Raw genomic sequence first — 23,767 nt, forward strand, 5'->3', positions numbered from 1 at the left:
TTTTGACCCTAAAATTTCATATGATAATATTTCATATCTTAATCACCGAACAATCCCAATGAGACTTATAAAAGAGTACGACGGTACAGTAGAACGGTGGCAAAGGAATCATCATCTCTGCAACAAATGCAGATTGATCTTATCTGACTGAACAAGATTCTGTCAGGCACTCAAATTACCAACCGTATGACACAAAATATATACAGGTTGTGCTGATGTATGTACAAAAAATTCTAACTATATATCACTTTAGTGGGCAGTTTGACATTATATCAAATGGCAGCTCGATCCGAGCATGCCATTCCTGGCCGGTATCCTACCAGAAACCCCTTTTACCACCTCTACCTGCTGCTCTAATTTTTTCATTGACAGGAAGGTGAACTGTGTTGTGCATGTATCATGTGCCTCTAGTCTGTCCCTTTCTTAGTTACCTTATTCCATGTATCCCCTAGCAGACCTCACTTATTAATGTATCAAACTTAATTTAAGTCTAGGATTTATTCTCAGGTAAAGTTGAAATATCTAAAAAACTAGAAGCAAGAAATATATACTTCCAGAAGATAATAATGCAATGGGATCTAAAGGTAAAAGAGGAAATTGAATTTTTCTTACCAGTTGCTGTTCCTGATCGGCTTGTCCTTGAATACTGAAGCTGTCTTTACCTTGAGGGGAGTGCAAACGAGACTGTCATTTTCTCCAACTTGAACGTATGAGTAAATGGGGTCATATGTCGTTCCACTCTTCCACTGCTCTATATAAGCAACTGAAACATCGAAGGAATTAGACAGGAAGTTGAAGCTGAAGCTGCAGCTGCAAGAAGAATAAGAATTTGAGTGAGATGTCGAAACAGAGAACGTTGAGGCAAACAATCAAACACAACACCTGCAGCAGCTCATGATGTGTAGGCCGATCAAAATTCAAATGGAAGATGATGTGGCGCTGGATCTGGACCGGATCAGGGCGGTTCGAGTCCTGGGCCGTGGAGCACTGGGCACGGTCTTTCTCGTCACTGCCGCCACCGGTGGCCGCCTCCCCCCGCTTTTCGCCCTCAAGGTGTTCGACAAGCGCTCCGCCACCAAGCCCCACGCCCTCCGCCGCGCCCGCTGGGAGCTCTCCCTCCTCTCCCGCCTCTCCGCCGCTCCCCGTGACCATCCCCACCCCCACCCGTTTCTCCCCTCCCTCCTTGGCTGCGTCGAGACGCCGGACCTTCTGGCTTGGGCGATCCCCTTCTGCTCCGGCGGCGACCTCCACGCTCTCCGCCGTTCCCTTTCTCCTTCCGATGAGGAGGCGTTCTCCCCGGCGGCGACCCGCTTCTACCTCTCCGAGATCGTCGTCGGCCTCACCCATCTCCACTCCATCCGCGTTGCCTACCGCGACCTCAAGCCAGAGAACATCCTCCTCCGTTCCTCCGGCCACATTATGCTCGCCGATTTTGACCTCTCCCGCCACCTCCCTCCCAGATCCATCACTGCCTCCTCCCCTCCTCCTCCACTTCCCTCCGACAACATCCGCCGCCCCCTACGGAAGCTCACTCGCGTGTTCTCCCTTGGCGCCGCGGACAACCAGATCAAGCAAGCAAGATTGGCCAGAGTCTCGCCGGCTGGTCGCCGTAGGACGAGCTCCTCCTCCATTTCGCATTCCGACGCGGAAGAGCGGTCCTTCTCGTTCGTTGGGACGGAGGAGTACGTGGCGCCAGAGGTTGTGCGCGGCGAAGGGCACGGCTTCGCGGTGGATTGGTGGGCGCTGGGGATCCTGGCGTACGAATTGGCGTACGGGCGGACGCCCTTCCGGGGGCGGAACCGAAAGGAGACATTCCGCAACGTGCTCACGCGGCCGCCTCTGTTCCCCGGGCGGCGGCGCACGGATCTCACCGACCTCATAGAGCGGCTCCTGGTCAAGGATCCGGAGCGGCGGCTAGGGTTCACTGGCGGTGCGGAGGAGGTGAAGGGGCACCCTTTCTTCCATGGAGTTAAATGGGAACTTCTCCCGGAGGTGGCGCGGCCTCCTTTCATGGCGCCGGTGATCGACGAGGAAGAGGAAGTGGAGCAGGAGAGGAGCAACAACGAGAGAGCAATGGGATTCGACGTGCGCGATTACTTTAAAGGGCTCCGGCAACGAGAGCCAACGGTGCCGCCGTCGAGGTCGTCGGAGTCCTTGGAAGATTTCTGACGGCGCCTCTCAATTAGTAACTTGAATTTTTTTTACCCTTTTAGGATAAGCTCAATAAATGGTTTAGCAAGAATAAAACCGGAGTGCGAGGGTGAATCGGTAATTTATCATATTTCTGGACAAATAATAAAAATGACTAAAACTAAAATAAAATTAGTTCAACTAAAAACCTCATTTATCTCGTTCTCATATCCTCCATTTTAGTTTCTCCAGTCACGTATTCTAACTGTTAAAAACTAAATGATAGAGCAAAGCCAGCGTAACGGATCTTAAACAGTTGAAACTATAATTCATGATTTATTTGTCTGCTATTGATGGTTCGAACAGATAACATGTCGAACAATATACTTCATAACAGATCTCATATTATAATTATAATTATAATTATAATAATAAAATGGCAAGATGACACGGAAAGCCTGGCGGACGAAGCCAAATGGGACGGTTTAGGCGTCGATGTCCATGCAATTTTATAATTTTAGAGCGACCAACGAGCATCACACGTTCCTTTCCCGTTCCTCCCTTGCGTTCTATTACTATCCCGGCCCCGGTGCGATAGGAGGTCCCGCGCGCATTTCAGAGGAGAATTATTGTCACTGTTATTGATTCGATTGAGATAAGGATCGAGTCACAAGCAGGTCGGATAAGGGTTGAGTGATCTCTAGTCAGATGCTTCCTTATCGGGTCGGCTCATATCAGATCGGTAGCTAACCGAATCAACAAATGATCGAGCCACCTTTGAATCAAGCAACGAGAATCAGAAATTGTCTATTGTCAACCTCGCGTGGAGAAGGATGGCTACTTAAGGTATGTCTATCCTTGGCGAGGATTACTGAAATGGTGATTGCCCCCGTCTATGTACGGAGCTCTCCCACGACCATCGTATGAGCAAGAAGACTATAAACACAAATGAAGTAACTAACTAGTCCAAAATACTCTTTGCGGTGCACTCCGCGCACTCTTATTCATGTCCTCATTATGTGTTCAAATCACTCCCTCACTCACCCATCCACCCAGCTGAGTCTCCTTCGGACTCAGTTCGGATCGGATCACAATGTATGCAACCCCGCCCTTAGGTCCGCAAACCTGACTCTGAATCCTAGGTCGAGTCGGACTGACACGGCTCCGCCGAGTCTTATTTCCCCACATTTGACGTGCATGGGCCAGGCGAATAATTAAATGAAGATAACAAAGAGGCGAAGGCGAAGGCGAAGGCCAAGTTGTGGCTCTGTAACATGTTACTTGCGTACCTCATAATAAGTCGCTCCGGCTATGGGTACGGTGCGGAGATTGCCAGCGCGAGCCGGCTACCATGGCAGCTTCTTCATCGCACGTTTTGTTTGTTGCGTTGTGGTGGCGCGGCATTGCAGTGTTGGTTACGGCGAAGCAAGGGGTGGTGGAAGATGAAGTGGACGTGGTAGCACACCAACCAACCGCCGTCGCATGGCTTGTTTCATAACATCCCTATCGCCCGCCTTGTTTTTTCCTGCCACAAGCAAGGAAGAGTGTGATGCATTTCAAAGGTCGAGCACCAGTACATTAATCCTCTGCAACAGCAGCAGCTGCTGCTTGGCCTCTTCCTTCGTCCTTTAACAAGTTCGCCCTTGCCATTGTTTGAATGTTAATGGAATCTCTGTAAAAAGTAACTCTTCATTAAGTTCTTCCACCCCCAGTAAAAATCATTCTGTTTTGAGGTCATCGCATCCTGCAGAACACTGAATTTGTTATTAATTAAACTCGCACATTGATTTCCCACAGCAACAACAGTGTCATTGGGTCATTTTCAAAAAGCATGGGCATGATCACCCCCTACAGTACCGCTACAACCATCTGAACATTTCTGAAACAGCTATTCACTGCTGCCACTTTGGACATTTTGCAGAAGAGTGTTCAGACACAGAAAATTGTAACGAACAACATACTAAAGCATGAGATATCTTCCTGTAACCCCCTGTTTGCATTCACTTAAATAAAAATTCTCATACAGCAAATCCAATCTTTCAGAGATGTCAGTTGATCGATGTTGAGGGCTTACCGGTCTCGTTATAGACTCTTCCCAGCATAGCAATGTCCCAGAAGTCCAAAGTAATGGAGATTATCCAAATAGTGGACGATTGCGTGAGCCGAGCAATGTGCCAGATCGTGATGGGAGCGTGCAATTGGGAGAAAGAAATTGAGAAGCTTAAACATATACAATTATGCATTTCATAGATTCACAAGAGTCTCGGAAAGGTAGATTACGAATTTGAGTCTTGGAAATAATTTTTTATAAAGAAAGATAAAATTGCGTATAAAAGATTCTTTCCCAACATTCCATATTAACTGGAGTTTGTACACCGGACTATTGTTTTATAGATTCACAAGAGTATATAGTTTGATAGCTCGGACCATTTTTCTTGTATGATCCAACCAGAATAAACAAGAAAATAACTTTTAAAAGAAATCTTTGATGGCTTGCTGGTTTAAAATTATGGACAATCCAAAGAGTGAAATATCACTGTAACCAATTTCACTTCACAGAGAATCTGTCCCCAATTTTCCTGTATATTAGTAGGTTTCATGAGCGTGGCTTGTTATCCTGATTGTAATTTACAATAGCTATCTATTTTCAGACTGCTAACCCTCGAGAACAAAAATGACAACTTACCAAGTTGGCGAAATCTTTGGAAGTATTCACTATCGTCCTAGGTTCAAAGCCCACCTTCACCAAAATGGGAGCATGCTTCAAACTCTTGAGAACACTTTTAGTTAACCATTTACTTGAGCATTTTCTAGTTAACATTATGATTTTTACCTGTCTTAACATGGGTGGAACTGAGAAGAAACAAAAGGAATTGGATGAAAATGAAATGAAATATGGTGTTTATTTAAAAGGAAGATGAGACGAGGGACTTAATTGCTTCAAATCCTCCATTTTATTTTCATGCAAATAAGGTAGAAGTAGAGGGAAAGAAAATTTGGGTCCAACAAGCACAACAGCATGATGATAATAACTTCAAATCATCAACAACAATAACAACAAACAAACCTTATCTCACTTGGTGGGGTCGGCTATAGGATCCTTTTACGCCATTGAGTTATATCTCCTACTATATCATTATCCATGCTTAAATAAATTTTATCTTATTTTATTATTACTAACCAAGTCTTTTTTGGTCTTCCTCGTACTCTTTTAATATGCATGTTTGTCATAGTTTCACATCACCTAATTGGAGCATTTATTGGTCGTCTAAGTACATGCCCGTACTCTTTTAAACGTATCTCTCAGAGTTTTCTTTCAATCTGGACTCACTTCAATATACAAATTCTTACACAGCTAAACCTCCCCATAAAGATGTGACTTGACCATATAAGGGATTTACTAATCCAATATCGATTCTACCAAGAAAGACAATATGACAGGAGACGATGAATCTTCACCCAAACAGGGAAAAAATAATCCAGTGAGCTGAGCAATAATGATGAGACATATGATGGCATGAGGATGCAAGTATGTGATTGGCAGAAGCAATCAAGACTCAAGAGGCTTAGATATTTATATAAACATTAAACAGATTGACAAGGGTATATATTTTGATCCCTTGGACCAGCTTTCTTGTATGCCCCAGCCAAAATAAATTGTGAAGGAAAAGTTTTGTGGTTTGCTGGTGTAAATTATGGATTTCCAATGGGAATGGCCTGTTCTCTTTGTGAAAACCTATTTATCTTTACAGAGAAAATCTCTCTCATATTTGCTTGTGGAGTAGGTTTCAGGAATGCACACTACCTTGATCAACTTATGCAACAACTATATCTCTAACGAACGCTTAAGACTGCCCCTTTTAGTTAGTCATTGTATGATTTTCTACTTGAGAAATTTCTAATTCGCATATGATTCTAATTTTGTGATTATTTGGGTAGAAATGAGAAGTAAAGTTTCAAACAACATATGTAGGCGGTATGCAATCAATCCATTGAATAAATGCATAAGCAGTAAGCAAGGACATATGCAATTGGTTCTAAGAATGTTACAAAATATTTATATTTGTAAAATTAACTACCATACACGTACCGAAGTTCATCTATCAACACATCTGATTCATGCTTCCATATATATATATATATATGCCAATCAACAATGTAAAATACAAGAAATATGATAATCAATATGAATTTGCATTTAAAATAGATCATATAGAAGTATTATACATATCTAAAGTGTTTATTACGCACAAAACAAATGTTTTAACACTTTTACAAGCAACTAATTAGAGTCTAATAATATTTCAAATCAATTAACTACATTCTAAATCGGTTCAAATGAACCAAATAAGAATTTTTTTTTTTAACTGGGCATGTAGATTGCAGATGTCATATGTTGTTGCTATGCAATACTGTTCAAAACCTAGGCAGTTGCATATGCACTATGCAGCATATGTGGGGGAGTCCTCAAAACCATGATGAGAACAAAGGAAAGAAATTGGAGAAAATTAAAATGAAATCCATGTTTCCTTAGAGGAAGAGAAGAACTGAAGGTAATTCCCTCCAAGTTCTCCATTTTACTCCGCATAAATTGGCAAGAAATGAAGGAAAGAAAATTTGGCTCTAATAATCTATAAATCCAGCTTAAATGTGATTCTACTTACTCCCGTTTGATTCTGTCAAAGAAAGTAGGATAAGAAAAAATTACTGGAAATAAGATAAATTAATTCCATTCTTTTTTCCCACTTCTAAACTACTTCCTTTCCCCCCTAGTTCAATGCCTCCAAATTGACATAGCATGAGAGTGGAACTAAAGAATGAGTAAGGAGCACAGTGATAATATACGCACGCAATACATTGACGACTAAAGTGGATCTTCAACATAATACTTGTCAACAGAAGGGGGCACATAATGATAAGAGCACCAAAAATATATGAAAAACTCACTGATCTCGGAAGCATAGGTCTAAAAACTTATTCCAAGCAAATTAACTTATACCAGCTTCAGATGAAACCATTGTACAAATTCATTATTAAAGGTAAAATGATATGCAATTACAAAAGCTAAAGCATAGCATCCAAAGGTACAGATTGAGGAATTTCAAGTTTCGCATCTTGCAGAACTTGCGAGAGTTATATCAAAATATGGGAATCCCTATAAATTATTCAACCTTGAACTCCAAACTGTTCCATCTCTTCTTAGGAACAAAAGACGAGATCCAAGACGAAGCATTTACCAGGAAAGGGTGGGCAGCAGATTTCCATCACATCACTCGTAATCGGCATCAGCAGCAGCAGCGGCTTCCTGCTGCTGGAGACGCTCGAGGGCCTTCTGGTGGGCCCAAGTCTCGAGGGTGAGGTCGGGCTTCGCGTTGAGGCCGACGCCGAGGATGACGATGGTGAGGAAGGAGGTGATGTAGCAGGGGAGCTCCCAGTCCTCCCACTTCCTCGATTCCCCCGGGGGCAGCGGCGGCCGGTTGAAGAGGTAACCCTTGGGGCGTTCCTCGGTCCCGGGGCTCGTCCACCGACTACCGCCTTCCCCGCTGCCGCCCCTCGTGCGAACGGCCCTCCTCAGCCGGCCGCGGACCATCCCAGCCGCCGCGGCGATCGCCTTGGATGGAAGAGGAGCCATCAGATTCAGGGCGTCTCGTGAGTGCCTTCAATCGTAGACACTGAACTACTTCAAACACGCAGCCTTTTGATGGGCCGGCACAAAGGAATGAGGCCCAAATAATATTTCATAATTTTTAACATAATTTTACTATCTATGGGCATTTAATGAAATCCAGAATAAAATTAACTTAATATATTTTTTCACAAAAATGATTTTAAAACTTATTAGTAAATAGTTTAGGTTGACGACATTATAAAATATATATTTCTCGTCTCCTTAACTAAGATCAAGATATTTAAGATCAAGTTTAATATCTGTTCTTATCAATTTAATATCTAATATAAAAAATTAATTAATTTTTTTATAGAAAGTTTGTTACAATAACTTATTACTGGAGGTTCTCAAACGTCGTTACACTATTAAATGGGTCTAACGCTAGATCTGGGATATTAATTTTTTATTCATATTCATATATTATATTACACTTGCAACACGTATGCACGGTGACTAATATAGAGTTCACAAAGTACAATAGACAAATTATAAGTCATGTTTTTTACCCCTTAAATTAAATGTAATTATCCAAATGTGACAGGAAAAAGGAATTTTAGAAAGAATTGATGGTGTCAGTATATCAAGCCTTCTTCAGAGTTGAATTTATATCAATCATCAAACAGAGTATTCCAACCACTCCTAAGGAGGCTGCCTAATTTGATGGCCACTTGAATTTACTCATCAGACTTTCGATAATGCATGAAATCGCATGCCAGTATCATCCTTGTAGTCTTGTTGGTGAATAGATTGTCAGACATAATGTTATATCCCATAGTAGTCATCTCTATGATAGTTGGATGTTGTACCATCTCCGGCCAAGTGATCGCCATCAGAACCTCCCTGGCCTTCAAGCATGCCTTGGAAATGCAATCCTTGTTTTTGTCCGTGTGGCCAGTCAGTCCATACCATGGCTTGCTCCTTGGTTCGTCTATGGAGAATTGGTCATCTTCCTCTGTGTCATAGAAAATTTTGAGTTAAAAATCTATCAACGCAAGGATAACATATCACCTTTTACCAACACATTATCAATGTGTTATCAAAAGAGTGCACCAAATTGCCAATTGTGTTATCGACAGGATAAACCAAATCTACTAGAAGTCTAAAACAAAGCGGTTAAGAGAATTTCCATTTGCGCATGCGAATAATTGAACTTCCATTCCAGATTATCGATGAATTGGGAGGATGCATTCAAAGTGTATGTGATCTAAACATGTTTCGTTCTGATAAAAGTTTGGAGGGCTGAGTGATTAAGTAAAATGCACTACCGTTTTTGCTATCAGACATGTTATCAAGCTTCGCGATTGCTTCAACCAGTGATTGCTCATGTTCCTGTAGAAATGCCATGAACACACAAGTCGAAGTACAAGTGGCACAAAGAAACTAAAATTTATTTGTAGAATTCCTCTTTACTTTAAGAAGTTTCTTTGCCTTCTCAATCTCTTGATGATCTGGAGGACTAATGTCAAGAATTCTCTCCACCTGCAAGTCAGAGAAGAGTGAAACGGTGCATTAGACACTCACTTGTTTAGCAGTTCGACAAATTTAATGTTCACCTACATCCTTGACAATAACTTTTATATCTAGTATTTTAATGTTTTCGAAACCCTTTCTCCCGAGCCAATTTTGCGATGGCATGTACTCTTTCACCCTTTCTTTGATATTCTTCCCCTGCCGGCACCGTTGAAGCTTGACTTTTTACCAGGTCAACGGTAGTCTCCTGGTTTGTACTTACCAAGCTCACTATCAACCCATCTTACATCCTCAGGAGCAATCTGCCAAGAAAAGAAAGTTTAAACTGACTGAAGACTGCTGAAAGCAGCCAAATGAATGAAAATTTCCCTTGTGTTTACTTTATTGAAATGAATATAAGATTTTTCATTGTTCTTTTTTATTTCAGTTGCGACCTTTAGTTTAATATTGCAGGAAGTTGTTGAAAAAAAAACACAAATTAGTGTGAGAAGCTTGAACAAAATTAGTTTCAGTTGCGACCTTTTTTATTTCCCTTGTGTGAGGCTTGACTTGTTCAGTTTCACAAATTAGTGTTAAGTACGGATCAACCATATTTTCACAAATAGTAAAAAACCAAGGGATTGCAAGATTTGAAAATATGAAGACAAGGGTCAAACTTTTAATATGTTATCAGCATTCCATTGCTCTGAAAATACTGGTTTTGTGCATAACAAAGGAAATGGAGAAAGTTGACCTTAAGATAAAAGTTATCGGACCATTTTACCATGTAAACCCTGATGATGGCATGACATTAGCACATTGGTTATTTGCTGCTCTTTCAGAAAAATAGTAGATGCATACTACTCAGTGAATAAACCTCATGAGTTTTGTAGTCAGTTATAACAGCTTCATAGAAGGTATTGTCATCAGGCCATCTTGTCATTACTTTCTGTCCAACCAATGAAGCATTTGCTGCAACATCAGCAGATTCAGCTGCTATATTCTTAACTCGATCAATTCGAATTGAACCAGGAGGATTCTGTAGGACAATTTATTCAATAGCAAGAAAATAGAAACAGGAAAACTATCTCCACCAACATGAATCCACGAGCTATTAACTCACAGGTTTAGTCTTCTTGCCCCTGGCCCCTGCCATATTTCCTTGTTTTGCAGTTGATGCTAATGTATGTAGTGAAATAGCACCTGATTATGGGTGAAGCACAGGGAGAGATCCTCCCATAGATAAAGCAGCTACCGAGTTTGATGTCTTTTTCCTTTTTTGAGAACCTGAAAGAGTGGGGCTGGAAATCATATCAAGCGCAGTTTGAGCACTATTCACTAAGCTAGATTGCACTCCACCGGCCTGTCTCCACTCCCTAACAATGCATCAGGCTTTTTGGTTAACTAGTGGATAACCCATGCATCGTGCAAAATTACATTAATATTATAGCTATTACATTTTAAGCAATGTATGACGGTCTTTTGTACTGATTTTAATTAATAATAATAAAAAAAAAAGGTAGTCCGGTGCACAAAGCTCCCGTCATGCAGGGTCCCGGGGAAGGATCCATTGTACGCAGTCTTACCCTGTTTTTTGCAAAAAATTATTTCCAGAATTCGAACTCGTGACCTTTTGGTGTAACAACTTTACTGATTTTAATTAATGCATATGCATAAATAATAAAGATCATTCTAGAAGTTAGTGAAAATGATATTACAATATTTGAGCTAAAGTTCAAATATTGGCCATAAAATATGACAAACACATAAATATAAACGAAGATTTACTTAGATCAACCAAAAAAGACTAATTATATTTACAATATGCTATTATACATGCAAGAATATATATATATATATATAAGAAACAATTTGAATCTATAAGAATTGAAATCAACAAAGTTTGGGCAAGCTACTAAGGCTTCTCACAAGTATATAGTCTTATTTATAATTATATATGCATTAATAAATGAATTATAAATATACAAATATGCCGTAGAATTTAATTAGTACTCGAGTAAATTAGATATTGATTACTTAACATCCCCATACGTCCATAAATTATTTGTTTTAACACTACTCCATTGTATTCTTCCAAGTGAAATAAAAACAAAAATACAGATACAAAAATATAAAGATAACATGATTTTCTCAACAATAACTTACATAATGTAAGTTTAAAAACTTTGTAGGAAAATGAAACGTGAGCCATGATAGCTATATGACAATATTAGTTATATAATTGATTGGATAAAATGAGACAAATGACAGTATATGGCATTGTCGACACTGAGAAGATAGATGGATTCTCCATATTCTGAGAAAATAAAATCCAAATACAGAGAAGAAATAAGATACGACAATTAATTAATAATTTGAAGGTTAGAAATCAACTGAAAGTTGTCAATTGCATCATCTACAGCTGTCCTTTCTCTTATAATTGATGTGTGCAGCGTATGTACTTAGTGCAAACGATTAATGGTGACAGTATTATAGGAAATATTGAGCACATATGAAAGTTCACTATGGTACTGAAAATTTATAATGGAGCCAAAATGCATAGTTGGAACTAACTCACTAGGATATTTGTTGAATCTGATTTAGTATATATAAATATCCATCTACAAGTAATTAGGTGATATAACGCCAAATTTGGACCATAAACCCACAATCAAAGGGTAGGATGGAGTATTGAACAGTACCGTAGGAATATGGTTGTGACCCCAAATTGATGCAGCACCAAACCGAGACAAGCTTATACAGAGAATTGATATTGAAATTGATGAAGTGCAGTGATAATTGTCTCACATAAAGAAAGAATGATCTCACACAGAGATTAATCAAACTGGAATTTTATTGACTAAAATATTCCAATACATTGAATCGCTATTATAGACTCAACCCTTAATAAACTAAAAGAAAATAATGCAAATCGGGAAATACAAGTGTCTCATTAAACTCTTATCAAATTAAAAGATATTCTTACTAAACTAGAAGATACCAATCTTCTTGACATCAAAATAACCAATCACCAACACTACCTGATACGAACTCCATGCCACATCATCAGCCCATGGTGCTACATAAGAAGAACATCATTTATACATATTCTAAAGGAACCAAGAAAACATAACACTTGTATTGCAATGCATAAAATAAGGAAGTTGGTTGTAACTTCCATTAATAACTACCACCTATTTATATCTATATATAGTACTTGGGGCTAATAAGGAGTTTATCTCTAAGAAATTGCTACTTGTCTCCGTATTAGGAGGTTTGTCCACTCCGTAAGGACAAATGTAGTGTATGAATTTTACATGATATCAGTGAGATACATATTTGTTTTCCTTAAAATAAATTATCTCTAACACTACCACTTCCTCCTCCTAAAGAGGAGATCTTGCCAAAATAAAATCTAAATTTTCTTTGCTTGCATTATTAAGGGTTTGAAAATCATGGTGACATCTCATTGCATACAGACCTAAAACTTTGTCAAGGTTTTTAATTGATATTCCTCTACAATCAATAAGTTCGAGAAAATCAGTGTGAACTTTTTTGAAGTCATACCTTATATGCTTGACACTATTGTCAGCATTAACTCTCCGTAGTAGTTCTCTGTGTTCCTCATTAGTTAATCTCAGTTCTTTCCTCAATTCAGTAATCAGACTTTCCGTCTTCTGCAGAAACATATTTGTTTATTTCAACCTTAAGGACTATATGTTAAAAAAAAAAAAAAAAACTGATTACATATGTCTTGATGGATGCCCGAGTAATAGCGTCTGAGTGGGCCTTAAACACCGAAGAACAGAGCAGTAGGCTTCTTGCCCAAGCTCATAAATTAGGATCTCCATATCATTCTGTACTCTAGAGTGAGGAAGGGCACCAATGGTAGATTTTCCACCAGAAGCCACAGGCTGTGCAGCTGCACCACGATTTTGAAGATATGGTGGAAGATCGTCATCAGTTCCTGCAGTGTGTATGAAATAATGAGATTACACTAGAAGATTGAAAATGATGAGTGATGGCTCAAGAGAAACAGTTGACGGTCGCCAGATATTCTAACAAACTAACACTCTTAAGAAATATTTAATATGATGTTTCCAATGTCAAAAAGATAATTAAAATCATCAATTGCATCTTCAAATGGAAGCAGATTATGTGCAATGTTCCCTCATTTTTATTCATTAGCTAACATAGTAAACATTAAACGCAGGATAATAAGGAAAAAAAATAGGTGGTGCAAAGAAAGGATTAAAATGTCAGTAATGGTGTTGGTTTAGAAATTAGCCCAGAATGCATAAAAATAACTCAGAATATCTTATTAGTAAGAATCTCTAGATATGCACGGATGAGTGTCTGTTGGATACAAACAATCTGTTGTCGGAGATTTACGGGGTATTAGTTGAATTTAAACTACACTGAATTAAATTCAACTTACAGTCGAAATGACCTGAGCGGATAATCTCAGGCTACCAGCAGGGGCTAGTTTCTGTTATGTGCCGAAGAGCGAACTGAGTCGCCGAGCGAGCTGATCAGCCAAGTAGCAGGTATGTATTGCTGAGCATGCAGGTTGGCTGAGCTACAGGTCTGTGTTGCAGAGCGACAGGTCTGCGTTGCAGAGCAACAGAGCGGGCAGATCTGTGTTGCAGAGCGACAAGTCTGTGTTACAAGCGACAGGTCTGTGTTGCAAGCGACAGAGTGGCAAGTCTGCGTTGCAGAGCAACAAAGCGGGCAGATCTGTGTTGCAGAGCGACAGGTCTGCGTTGCAGAGCGACAGAGTGACAGGTCTGCGTTGCAGAGTGACAAAGCGACAGGTTTGTGTTGCAGAGCGACAGGTCTGCGTTGCAGAGTGACAAAGCGGGCAAATCTGTGTTGCAGAGCGACAGAGTGATAGGTTTGCATTGCAGAGCAACAGGTCTGCGTTGCAGAGCGGCAGGTCTGCGTTGTAGAGCGGCAGGTTTGTGTTGCAGAGCGGCAGGTCTAGCAGATCTGCGTTGCAAAGCGGCAGATTAGCTGAGCAGCAGGTTTAGGAGCAGACCGAGCGAGGCAGATCTGTGTTGCAGAGCGACAGAGCAGGCAGGTCTGCGTTGCAGAGAAACAGATCTGCGTTGCAGAGAGGCAGGTCTGCGTTGCAGAGCGGCAGATTGGCTGAGCAGCAGGTATAGGAGTAGACTGAGCGAGGCCGGTCGGGCGAACAAACAGGCAGGTCGAGTTTTGAGCTGTGAACCGAGACCTGCGATTGATGCAGTTTTTTTGAAACAGATTCGCCCACCTCCGGTTGTGCTTTGAGGCTTACTATGGTCATCTGTTTCCCCAGGATACAACAGTTGACCGTGATCCCCACCAAGCACTGGTGGTCACGGTGAACTAAGTGACACCCGATTTCTATCACGGGCACTCTACTGAGCAGGAGTTGCACGACAGAGGAGAGAATGAAGGTGGAGAGCTTCTGTTTGTGTTGTTGTGTTTTCTCTGTTTATGATCGCAGTCTCCTTACTTGCCGAGCAGTGAAACACCCGCCGTTTCACTCATTATTACTCGACCGTTTTGATTCTGCATTAATCTCAACTTTAATACATCCGTTACACAGCAACAAAAAGTTACATGGCAAAATGTTGGTTATTCCACTTGGGCAAATTTTGTCCCGACCGGTTCGACATTCGGCGCGCGCAAGTCGTGCCAGCACATGAGTCAACATGCTTCAGTGCAATCCGAACCCTGGATTTGCACCCCCTTGCACACCCACGCGTGAGAGGGAGTCTCTCCCCATGCATTTGTTCACATCCTCAATGCATGTGAATCAATATAAACCAACCAATATGCCATGAAACTCTCAATGTGGGACTAAAGTCCCATTCACAATGGAGCTTCTATCCTCTTCCACCTCTTCTCCATTCACACATATTCAACAATGTCTTTGTATTGGATGAGAATATCAATTCTTGTGGCATACAAGTGAGATCAATACAATACATCCCCATAGTAAACATTGCTCAAGGACATTTGGTAAATTTATAATAGATTGATTCACATGTGTATCAATAAATCTTGGCTGACAACTATAAGTAGAACTAGCACAATTGTAACTGAAACAAGTATAGGAATAACATATGGATATAAGTAGCTCTTGGAGCTTTCATTTTATTATACACCATATGATATATCAGAGGCATAGTAATAGGAAGGTTGTTATCATTGAATAGTTATTACATAGCTGTTATATTTCTGCATTCTTCTGTATAGTATTATAATAAATAAGACTTTAATTGACCTAAATTATATGTTTATTCAGAAATTATTTGCAATTTGGTCTACTTTGGGTTTAGATTGGATTTGAATAACTTAAATTGGGTTCCCTAAGCTTTACATTCGCCTCACACAACACATGAGGATTCTAACAAACAATTTTGCATACATGAGAGTAAGTGGAGGGCTAACAGCCAATAGAGTTTGAATTTACTATAAAAAAATTATGAGAATGATTAAACCATCATGGGATAAAACATTTAAGAAAGTATTTCAAATGCCAAGAAAGATGAAACAAAATTGCTCCTTTGGCAGAGCAATTAAGTATAGGCCACGTAGATAATAAAAGGAAAATAAGTTGAGATTATATTGACATATTAAAAAGCAAGAACTAGATTCTACAGTTGAAATTGTTGAATCAATTAGAGAGAAAGATGTAAGGGATAGAGTGGGTGAAAAACAAAAATTCGTTATTAATGAAAAAAAAATATTTGATTTGAATATTACTAGCAATTTAACCTTCCATAAAACTCAATAAAATTATAAGAAGATCTATAGATGATCCCAAACATTTGGGACAAAGACAGCTTGTTGAGGATTGATACGGTGAATAAGGCAGGGTCCCCGAATTTGGGGTCGAAGCCAAGAAAGTTGGCCGATGTGGCAGTCACATTCAAGGAGGGGTCAACACTCGGAGCTAGCACGGTCATGTGGTTCAGGCTCAACTGAATAGTCGAGCCGATTGGACCTTTTGTTCGATCGGATCCCGAGTCCTCCCGGCTCGATGGAATCTTGAGCCGTCCTAGTTCTAGTCAGAACCGAGTCCTCTCAGTCTGAATGAATATACTAGACAAATGGCTATGCCAGACTCCTTGTCTGAGCTGAGTCCTCAAAGAGGCCAAGTCCTCAAAATGGTCATCATTCCTTAGCTGGCCCGACCCCGTCTAAGAACGAGCTCTGACCGAACGTTATAAGGGACTCAACCGACCTACCATCAAAGCATATTAATGGTCCATCGGCCTAATATTCCTTTTTGGCGTTTTGTATAACCGTTGTCAGAGAATCAAGGGAATATACCCTGAGTAATCTGTACGGCGGAAGCTACCCTACAAAACACAGAAATTGTGGGTCTATTTGAGGAAAGACCTTGGTGTGTAAGATTGGTTGGTTTTATTTCGGAAATGCATTCATATTCGTGCAGAGAGAAAACAACAGTATATAAGGGGTCTCCACCTACAGGCGCGGGTAAGCTCCGCTATCAGAGTTCAATGTTCATCATTTCTATTCTTCATTTATTCCTTCGCCCTTTGTCTGACTTGAGCGTCAGAGTGCCTACGCCGAGACCCCTCCCTAGCCTTGTCATTGACGTTTTCTTCTTCTAGTTCTTTTTGACATGTAGACTCAATCGCAACACCAGGTCCCTCCTTCTCGGAGTCTTCTCGTGAACGACCTTGACGCCACCTAACCAGTGCTTCATCTTTCCCGATTTTAGGCAGGATCAAATTTAACATCGTCTATGGGAAGATGGCGTGCTGGCTAGGTAGCGTTAAGGTTAATGGCGAGAAGACTATGGGCAAGAGGGACCTGGTGTCGTGATCGAGCCTGCGTGTCAAAGAGAAGAACTAGAAGAAGAAAACGTAAGTGACTGGACCAGGAAGGGGTCCCTGGCGCAGGCATTCCGATGTTCAAGTTAGACAAAGGGCGAAGGAATAAATAAAGAACAAAAATGACGAACAGTGAACTCTGATAATGGAGCTTACCTACGCTTATAGGTGGAGACCCCTTATATACTGTTGTTTTCTCTCGAATATCAATGCATTTCTGAAATAAGATCAACCAATTTGACACACCACAATCTTTCCTAAAATAGACCCATCATTTCTGTGCTTTGCAAGGTAGAAGTTTCTGTCGTATTGATTGGCCAGGGCATATTCCCTTGATTCTCTTACAACGGTTAAACAAAATGCCAAAAATGAATATACGACCGAGTCTCCTTTGAAGGGTCATTAATACACTTTGAAGGTAGGCCGACCGAGTCTCCTATAACGTCCGGTCGGACCTTCTTCTCGTACGGGATCGGGTCGGCTAAGGAATGATGGCCATCTTTAGGACTCGGCCAGCACCCGCTCAGACAAGGAGTTCGGTTGAGCCGTTCGTCAAGTATATTCAGTTAGACTGAGAGGACTCAGTTCTAACTAGGACTGGAACGACTCGGGATTCCATCGAGCCAGGAGGACTCGGGATCCAATCAGACAAAAGGTCCAATCATCGGCTGGACTATACGACCGAGCCACATGACCGGCTTCTTGACTTCGACCCCAACTTCGAGGATGCTACCTAATTCGCCGTATCAAGGATAATGATGAGGATGGTTGCGAAAGCTCCTTTTCAGCCACAAGAGAGTTACGAGAGTTTATCTAAAACTTGATGAAATGCTTGACGAGGATAGTGTTGATCCAGATGACTGCGAGATATGACAATATTTCAAAGCAACAAAGTTCCTTTATATTGGAGCAATATAAAGAAAGTTCCTTTATAGCAGCTACAGAGCCATGTGAGAGAATTTTATCCAAATATTGCTGAAATTGAACACTTTAGCTCGAATTCCCTATCCAAGTGAAAGGTTTTGAAGCCATTTTACTCCAAACCTACAGCTAGCTACTTCAGCTCGTTTACAGGAATCCACGCTCTAAACCCCAAACAACCGGACCGACTTCTAATTTCGAAACGAGACGAGCAAATGCGACTCACCGCTGCTATCCCACACCGACGAAGATCCGAATAAACGGATCTTTCCAAATCACCGAAATCGCTGTCAATAAGAGTAACAGGTAGAAAAACCAGTCCGTCTCAGGCGAATGCTCCGCCTGATCGCCACCAAAAGCGAATCGATCCAGCACCGGGAATGCGGATTCGAGCAATCGCCGGCGTCGACCGGAGAGGAAGGCGAGAATGCCGAGAGGATTTTGGAATCGCCGAATCGATCGAGCCCGAGAGCGCAGGACCCGAAAGCAAAACCCTCTCGCGGCGTTGAAATCGCTTGGTTGAGATCCGGAAATGGATCTGAAGCGAAAGGGAGACGTCGCGATAGGCGAGTGTGTTTTTTGAACGGGCATTAAAGCCGCCGCCACTCGCGACACTGCCATAGAACGAGGATTAGGTTGACAATCCCAAAGGTCGCGACGTTGATTCGCGTCAAGTTCCGTTATCATCAATTCGAACAATAATAGAAATATAACACTAAATAATGACCAAAAAGATATTTGGAAAAAAAAATTGTATATGAGAACACGCAATTTTTTTTCTTCTGATTACTCCTTTTTAATATATGCTTTCCTTTTCAGCGAAGGAAGGAAGGAAGGAAGGCCTTTTGGCTTTTGCTGTGCACTAATGTAATAATGTTCATCCCGTGGTCCTGCAAGGGACCACTAGCATCACAAGATCCACTGCAGAATCCTCAACCTTTACATTAAATACTTACTTCCCAAATAGGGTTCCATCCCTTTCCATCCATGACTATTCAAACACAGTTTATGGCCTCAATAATTCCCCAAAAAGCATTTCTGAATATTAATGGCTAATCATTCAGCAGCTCTAAATCAATGCAAAAAAATATCGTTTTTGATGTAAGCCTTTTGTTCTCATTCGGACAAAGACATGCCGCTGTACTTTGATTAAGAACCAAGACACATCAGCCCACACGGGAAAAATGAAAGTTATCCAAAAGGGACAAGTTCCTTTCTCCATTATTATTTTACAGCTTGCCGGTCGAATATTAGCTTGTAATCATCATCGAGTTCATGGAATTGACAATGTGGTTTAGGAAGAACACTCTTCAGTACATCTAAAGACTTACAGATTCTTCATAAAAACACAGATATATCTACATGGATCTTTTCTATTTTTCTACTTCTCAAGCTGATGGATGATGATGATGATGATCTTGCTTCTGCTTGCCAGATGAACAGGTGCAGCTCGACCGGCTCTCGGAAAGTGTCTGCATCATCAAAAATAAATAAGGATTTATATGTTCGACTGGCAATCAATCGGTTCGGACATGAATACCTGAACTTGTTCTTGGAGATCTTTGATGTAGCTGATGGCCAGACCTAACATGTCTGCAGTGTTGGTTTGCTGCCAGTAAAAGAAGATGGGTTTGATGAGAGCCGTAAGAAATTACCATTTAAAGTGTTGTTTAATTTAATGGAGTAAATAATAATTACCGTATCCATGTTTGGGACTAGTTCCTGCAGCTTCTTTATTCTTTCACTGATTCTTGTTCTCCTCACCTGAAAAATAGAAATTAAAGATGAACAATTTCTTTGTTTTTCAATGATTTTCGTTATCGGATTGGAAGGAAGGTTGTGTTATCAGATTGAGTACTCTCTCGGCTATGCTTCGGGGATGAGTCGCGCAACCTCGCTTGGCTCGGATCTTAAATGGGCCTGAGTCCTGGAAGTGCAAGTAGTTCTCCACGGCGGCCATTTCCGGCGAGGGCTTCGGCGGCAAGCTGAACTGATGGGGCAGAGTCGGCGCGTGATTCCTCGCCTCGAGCTCTGTTGGATTGAGAGTATCGTCGATCGTGCTCTTTCCCCGCGAAAAGTTCTCCCAATTATTGCTCGACGGGAATCGCGGTATGTATCCGCTGCTGTCGTCGGAGCTGCTCCCGGCGATGACGACCTCGGAGATGTTTTGGATTGAAGAGAAGCTGATTTGATTCTTTGATATGTTTGGATATCCTTGAAATACGAAGATTTTTTGGATTGCTTGCGATTATAAAGGACGGAATCCAGAATTTCTCACAGGGAGCAGCAAAAAAGAGGAATTTTTGTACCAGCATTCGCGTTGAGATGCGAGAGAACTCCGGCGGGGGAACTTCTGTGCCTTACGAGATTTGATGAGCCGGAGGCGGCGGCGCCGCCGTTCTTAGTTTGCTCCATCACCCTCGCGAGCTGCTGCTGCTGCTGCTGCTGCTGCTGGTGATTTTGCTGCGAAGCAGGGGAGAAAAGTGCTCCACTCCGCTCCGCCGACGCCAGCGTAGTGAACTGAGGGAGGAGCGGCTGGGCTGCGGCAGCGCCACCGCGTCCGGGAGGCACGTCGTCGCGGATCTGGATATCCTCGGCTAAAAATCTACAGAACATGGCGGCGCTTGTTGCTGTCTCGGGACACGGGGGGGAGCTCACCGGGAGGAAATCCTCGCGGATTTCTCCGAGCAGGGAGCTCGGAGCCGATCGGTAGCGGAGGAGGCCGCCGGAGCTCATCGGGTGCTCCTGAGGGTGGTTTCCGGCGAACAGAATGGAGCTTAGATCCTTCGACGCCGGCATCGACGGCGATCCATACATCACTATACACTCCAAAAATCCAATCTTTATCCCGAATCCTCGATCCAAAACCACAAAACAACGCCGACCTCTGCGAATCAATCTAACAAAGTGAAGAATAAAACAGAACAGAACTCCATATATAACTCGAGATCAAGAAAGAAAAAAACTTTTCTTTCACGGCCGGTCTCCTCCTCCACCTCCACTTCCTAAGACTCCAAGGAACTCCACTCGTTCTCTAGGACCACCGTGAAAAATAATCTAAAAAAAAAGTGCTTCCGATCTAATCTTGATTGGTCTCAAGCGTCGTCTCCACGAGCGAGGAAGAGTGCTCACGGACAATTACAAGTCGCTGAGGTGGCACGATCACGCGCCCCCTAGCCGTAGTTCTCGGCGTTGTCTTCCATCCTTGTGGCCCCTATTGGCGTCCAATAGAGACGGATATTTCTGTGTTCCGTGTCTTCTCCAACACACGTTATCGACCCTCGCCATCATCGATATGATTAACATGTCCCTGCGGCGTCGTAGTACTAAAAGATACCGACTACGTGGAAGATACTGATTGGGAATTTACTATTTTTGCTAAGTGTTCCTTGGATTTTGTTTACTTTTTGTGGCATCCGACTGAGTCCTGAGGTCAATCTACTCAAGCTGATGTATGATATTCACTTCGACTCGCCCCACAAAAACTACCAACCTTGTCATTGAGCTACGCGATGCCACAGTGTTGGGCCCACGGGCCAGGATAGTGCGAGGTAGGATTTGGGGTAATCGTCTATCAAAAACTACGGAATCTGTTTGGGTAGCCTAATGAATATGTGAGTCAACTGTTGGTACCTTGGTGATGAATAATTGCACAATTAAGATGATGTTCATCTCCAATTAATGATCAAATCAACGAGATTAACTTAATCAAAATAAATGATGCATTAAATTTCGCCTAAATACGTGCCAATATTTAACACCGTAATTGGATGTACGTGCACACGTATATTGCATCTTAACTCTCACATTTGCGTGTTCTATATGCCTTAATTATGTTTAAGTATATGCAATTAAAGTAATAATGCCTTTCAATTGCTAGCTAATTAGGTGTAGACTTTATCTCATAGATAAAAGATTATACATGTGATCTGTACCGTGTGATTAATGTGTTCATTATTGTCAATAAAAACGTAGGGGATTTTTAAATTCCCTTAATCTGACTTTTGACTTTGTTGTTTGATTATTTATTTCTTTTCTAAATGTTATTTTGTTCCCGTAAATATTCCGACATGATTACAGGGTTGAATCATAGAAAAGATTTCAAACGAAGAATCTAAGAAAGATTTCAAATGTGTTTATATATATATATATATATATAAACTTATATAAGTTAATAAATAAATTTATTCATAATTTATTTATGAACAAATTAACAAATCATAGTAATATTTAAAATTATTTATTTTGTATATCTCTCAAAAAAAAAAAATTAAGTTGTAGTCGTTCCTCCACCCCTAAAAAGTCCATTATCAATGTCAACTAAACAATTGTGCTTCCGATGTCGTCCCTTCCATGTGATGCAAAAGTGATAATGTTCATCCCAAATAATCTCTTAGCCCTTATGGAAGGAAAATAAATCATGATACTAAGTAATACTTTAGGTGGGAGGAACTTATTCTCTAAAGTAATGAATCCCCATATATTTGAATCTTGCTCTTATAATACAAATCTACCATCCGAATATCAACTCAGTTATGTCAGCGAGGGTTTCTAGTACCTCTTCCATAATGCATGGTTCATAGTTCATCATTACAATCATCACAGGCTTGTGACTGACAGAGTCGATCGATAGTGGCGGATCGAGACAAAAAAGGAAGAGGGTGCTCAAAGAATAGAGCTAGAGCTTATCTTCCTTCTCGCCACCCCTCGGACTACAGTATACTGGTGGAATTTTCTGGGAGCAAGGGGGTGCTCAAGCACACCCCCGGTCCCCCCTAGATCCGCCACTGCCAATCGACAAGGCAGGCATGAGTTTGCCTCCGTGTGTATGGTTCATCATGAACTCATCATTCTCACGCATACGGCAGAGCTTCGCCAGTTCACGATGATGTGTGGTCATGTGGGTGACCTTCCATGGATGTGCAATCTCAAAAATGCCTTATTGCAGAAGGAGCAGAAGTAGCATTAGTCGTCCGATTGTCATTCGGTGCTCCACATGACACACAACATTAATTTATGGGGCAATCAAATAAGAGAGCTCGAGGTGCTCATGTATAAAAACTTCCTTTAACATAGGGCGGATTCATGTCTTAGGTTACTCGGGCTTACAGAATTCAACTTATAGTCGAGATGACCTGAGCGGATAATCTCAGACTGCCAGCAGGAACTAATTTCTGCTACGAGCCAAAGAATTGTCGAACTGAGTGGCACCCGATCGCTATCATGGGCACTCTGCCGAGCAGGAGTTGCACGTGATTGTTCCACTTAGGTGAATTTACCCCGACCGGTCCGACATTCGACACACGCAAGTCGTGATCGGACACGAGTCAACATGGTTCAATGCAATCTAGACCCTGAATTTACACCCCCTGTGCACCCACATATGATAGAGTCTCTCCTCATGCATTTGCTCACATCTTCAATGCATGTGAATCAATATAAACCAACCAACAAGTCTTGAAACTCCCAATATGGGACTAAAGTCCCATTCACGATGGAACTTCTCTATTCTTCCACCTTTTCTCCATTCACATATTTAACATTCTCTTCGACCTCAATCTCCAATAATTTTTTATAAGAGTAGTTGTCGCACTTTGTTGTATGAACCACCCTTGGCTTGATGATTGAAGCCGAGGGAGATACTTGACCGATGGCTTAAACATGTCAGATGTACGACTCAATTGTTATCCCCTTTAACGCCCGATCTCTCATTGCACAACCAATTGGCTCCCTGTTCTTTGCACGTGTA

The 23,767-nt window shown here is 41.4% G+C and overlaps 4 protein-coding genes across 11 annotated transcripts; 1 reads left to right on the plus strand and 3 right to left on the minus strand.

The window, feature by feature from the left end:
• Positions 1 to 759: 759 nt before the first annotated feature.
• LOC122015209 (serine/threonine-protein kinase UCN-like) lies at positions 760 to 2,232 on the plus strand. The gene has a single exon (XM_042571973.1). The coding sequence runs from the start codon at positions 895 to 897 to the stop codon at positions 2,167 to 2,169; it is 1,275 nt and encodes a 424-aa protein (XP_042427907.1). The 5' UTR covers positions 760 to 894; the 3' UTR covers positions 2,170 to 2,232.
• Positions 2,233 to 7,133: 4,901 nt separating this feature from the next.
• Positions 7,134 to 7,802, minus strand: LOC122015864. Its single transcript, XM_042572927.1, has one exon. The coding sequence runs from the start codon at positions 7,760 to 7,762 to the stop codon at positions 7,400 to 7,402; it is 363 nt and encodes a 120-aa protein (XP_042428861.1). The 5' UTR covers positions 7,763 to 7,802; the 3' UTR covers positions 7,134 to 7,399.
• A 474-nt stretch (positions 7,803 to 8,276) lies between these two features.
• LOC122015849 (protein EMSY-LIKE 2-like) lies at positions 8,277 to 18,700 on the minus strand. 7 transcript variants are annotated; one of them, XR_006120983.1, is made up of 9 exons: positions 18,245 to 18,700; positions 12,995 to 13,214; positions 12,815 to 12,924; positions 10,371 to 10,623; positions 10,032 to 10,286; positions 9,356 to 9,570; positions 9,209 to 9,277; positions 9,064 to 9,127; positions 8,277 to 8,750 (listed from the first exon to the last, which is right to left on the minus strand). XR_006120983.1 is itself a non-coding variant. In XM_042572913.1 (5 exons), the coding sequence occupies exons 2-5, from the start codon at positions 9,431 to 9,433 to the stop codon at positions 8,473 to 8,475; spliced, it is 489 nt and encodes a 162-aa protein (XP_042428847.1). In that variant the 5' UTR covers positions 9,434 to 9,570; positions 10,032 to 10,364; the 3' UTR covers positions 8,277 to 8,472. The 7 variants fall into 7 exon arrangements, 1 of the variants encoding a protein (XP_042428847.1); XR_006120984.1 differs by having other exon boundaries at positions 10,371 to 10,534; positions 13,686 to 18,700; XR_006120982.1 differs by having other exon boundaries at positions 13,686 to 18,700.
• Positions 18,701 to 19,268: 568 nt separating this feature from the next.
• Positions 19,269 to 21,128, minus strand: LOC122016713 (transcription factor bHLH130-like). Of its 2 annotated transcripts, XM_042574101.1 has the most exons (6): positions 20,985 to 21,128; positions 20,328 to 20,905; positions 19,877 to 20,232; positions 19,717 to 19,782; positions 19,559 to 19,627; positions 19,269 to 19,490 (listed from the first exon to the last, which is right to left on the minus strand). In XM_042574101.1, the coding sequence occupies exons 2-6, from the start codon at positions 20,833 to 20,835 to the stop codon at positions 19,407 to 19,409; spliced, it is 1,083 nt and encodes a 360-aa protein (XP_042430035.1). In that variant the 5' UTR covers positions 20,836 to 20,905; positions 20,985 to 21,128; the 3' UTR covers positions 19,269 to 19,406. The 2 variants fall into 2 exon arrangements, with proteins under 2 accessions (XP_042430035.1, XP_042430034.1); XM_042574100.1 differs by having other exon boundaries at positions 20,328 to 21,098.
• Positions 21,129 to 23,767: the final 2,639 nt, after the last annotated feature.

The sequence above is a fragment of the Zingiber officinale genome, chromosome 8B, assembly GCF_018446385.1.
Source record: "Zingiber officinale cultivar Zhangliang chromosome 8B, Zo_v1.1, whole genome shotgun sequence".
Taxonomy (NCBI): Eukaryota; Viridiplantae; Streptophyta; class Magnoliopsida; order Zingiberales; family Zingiberaceae; genus Zingiber; species Zingiber officinale.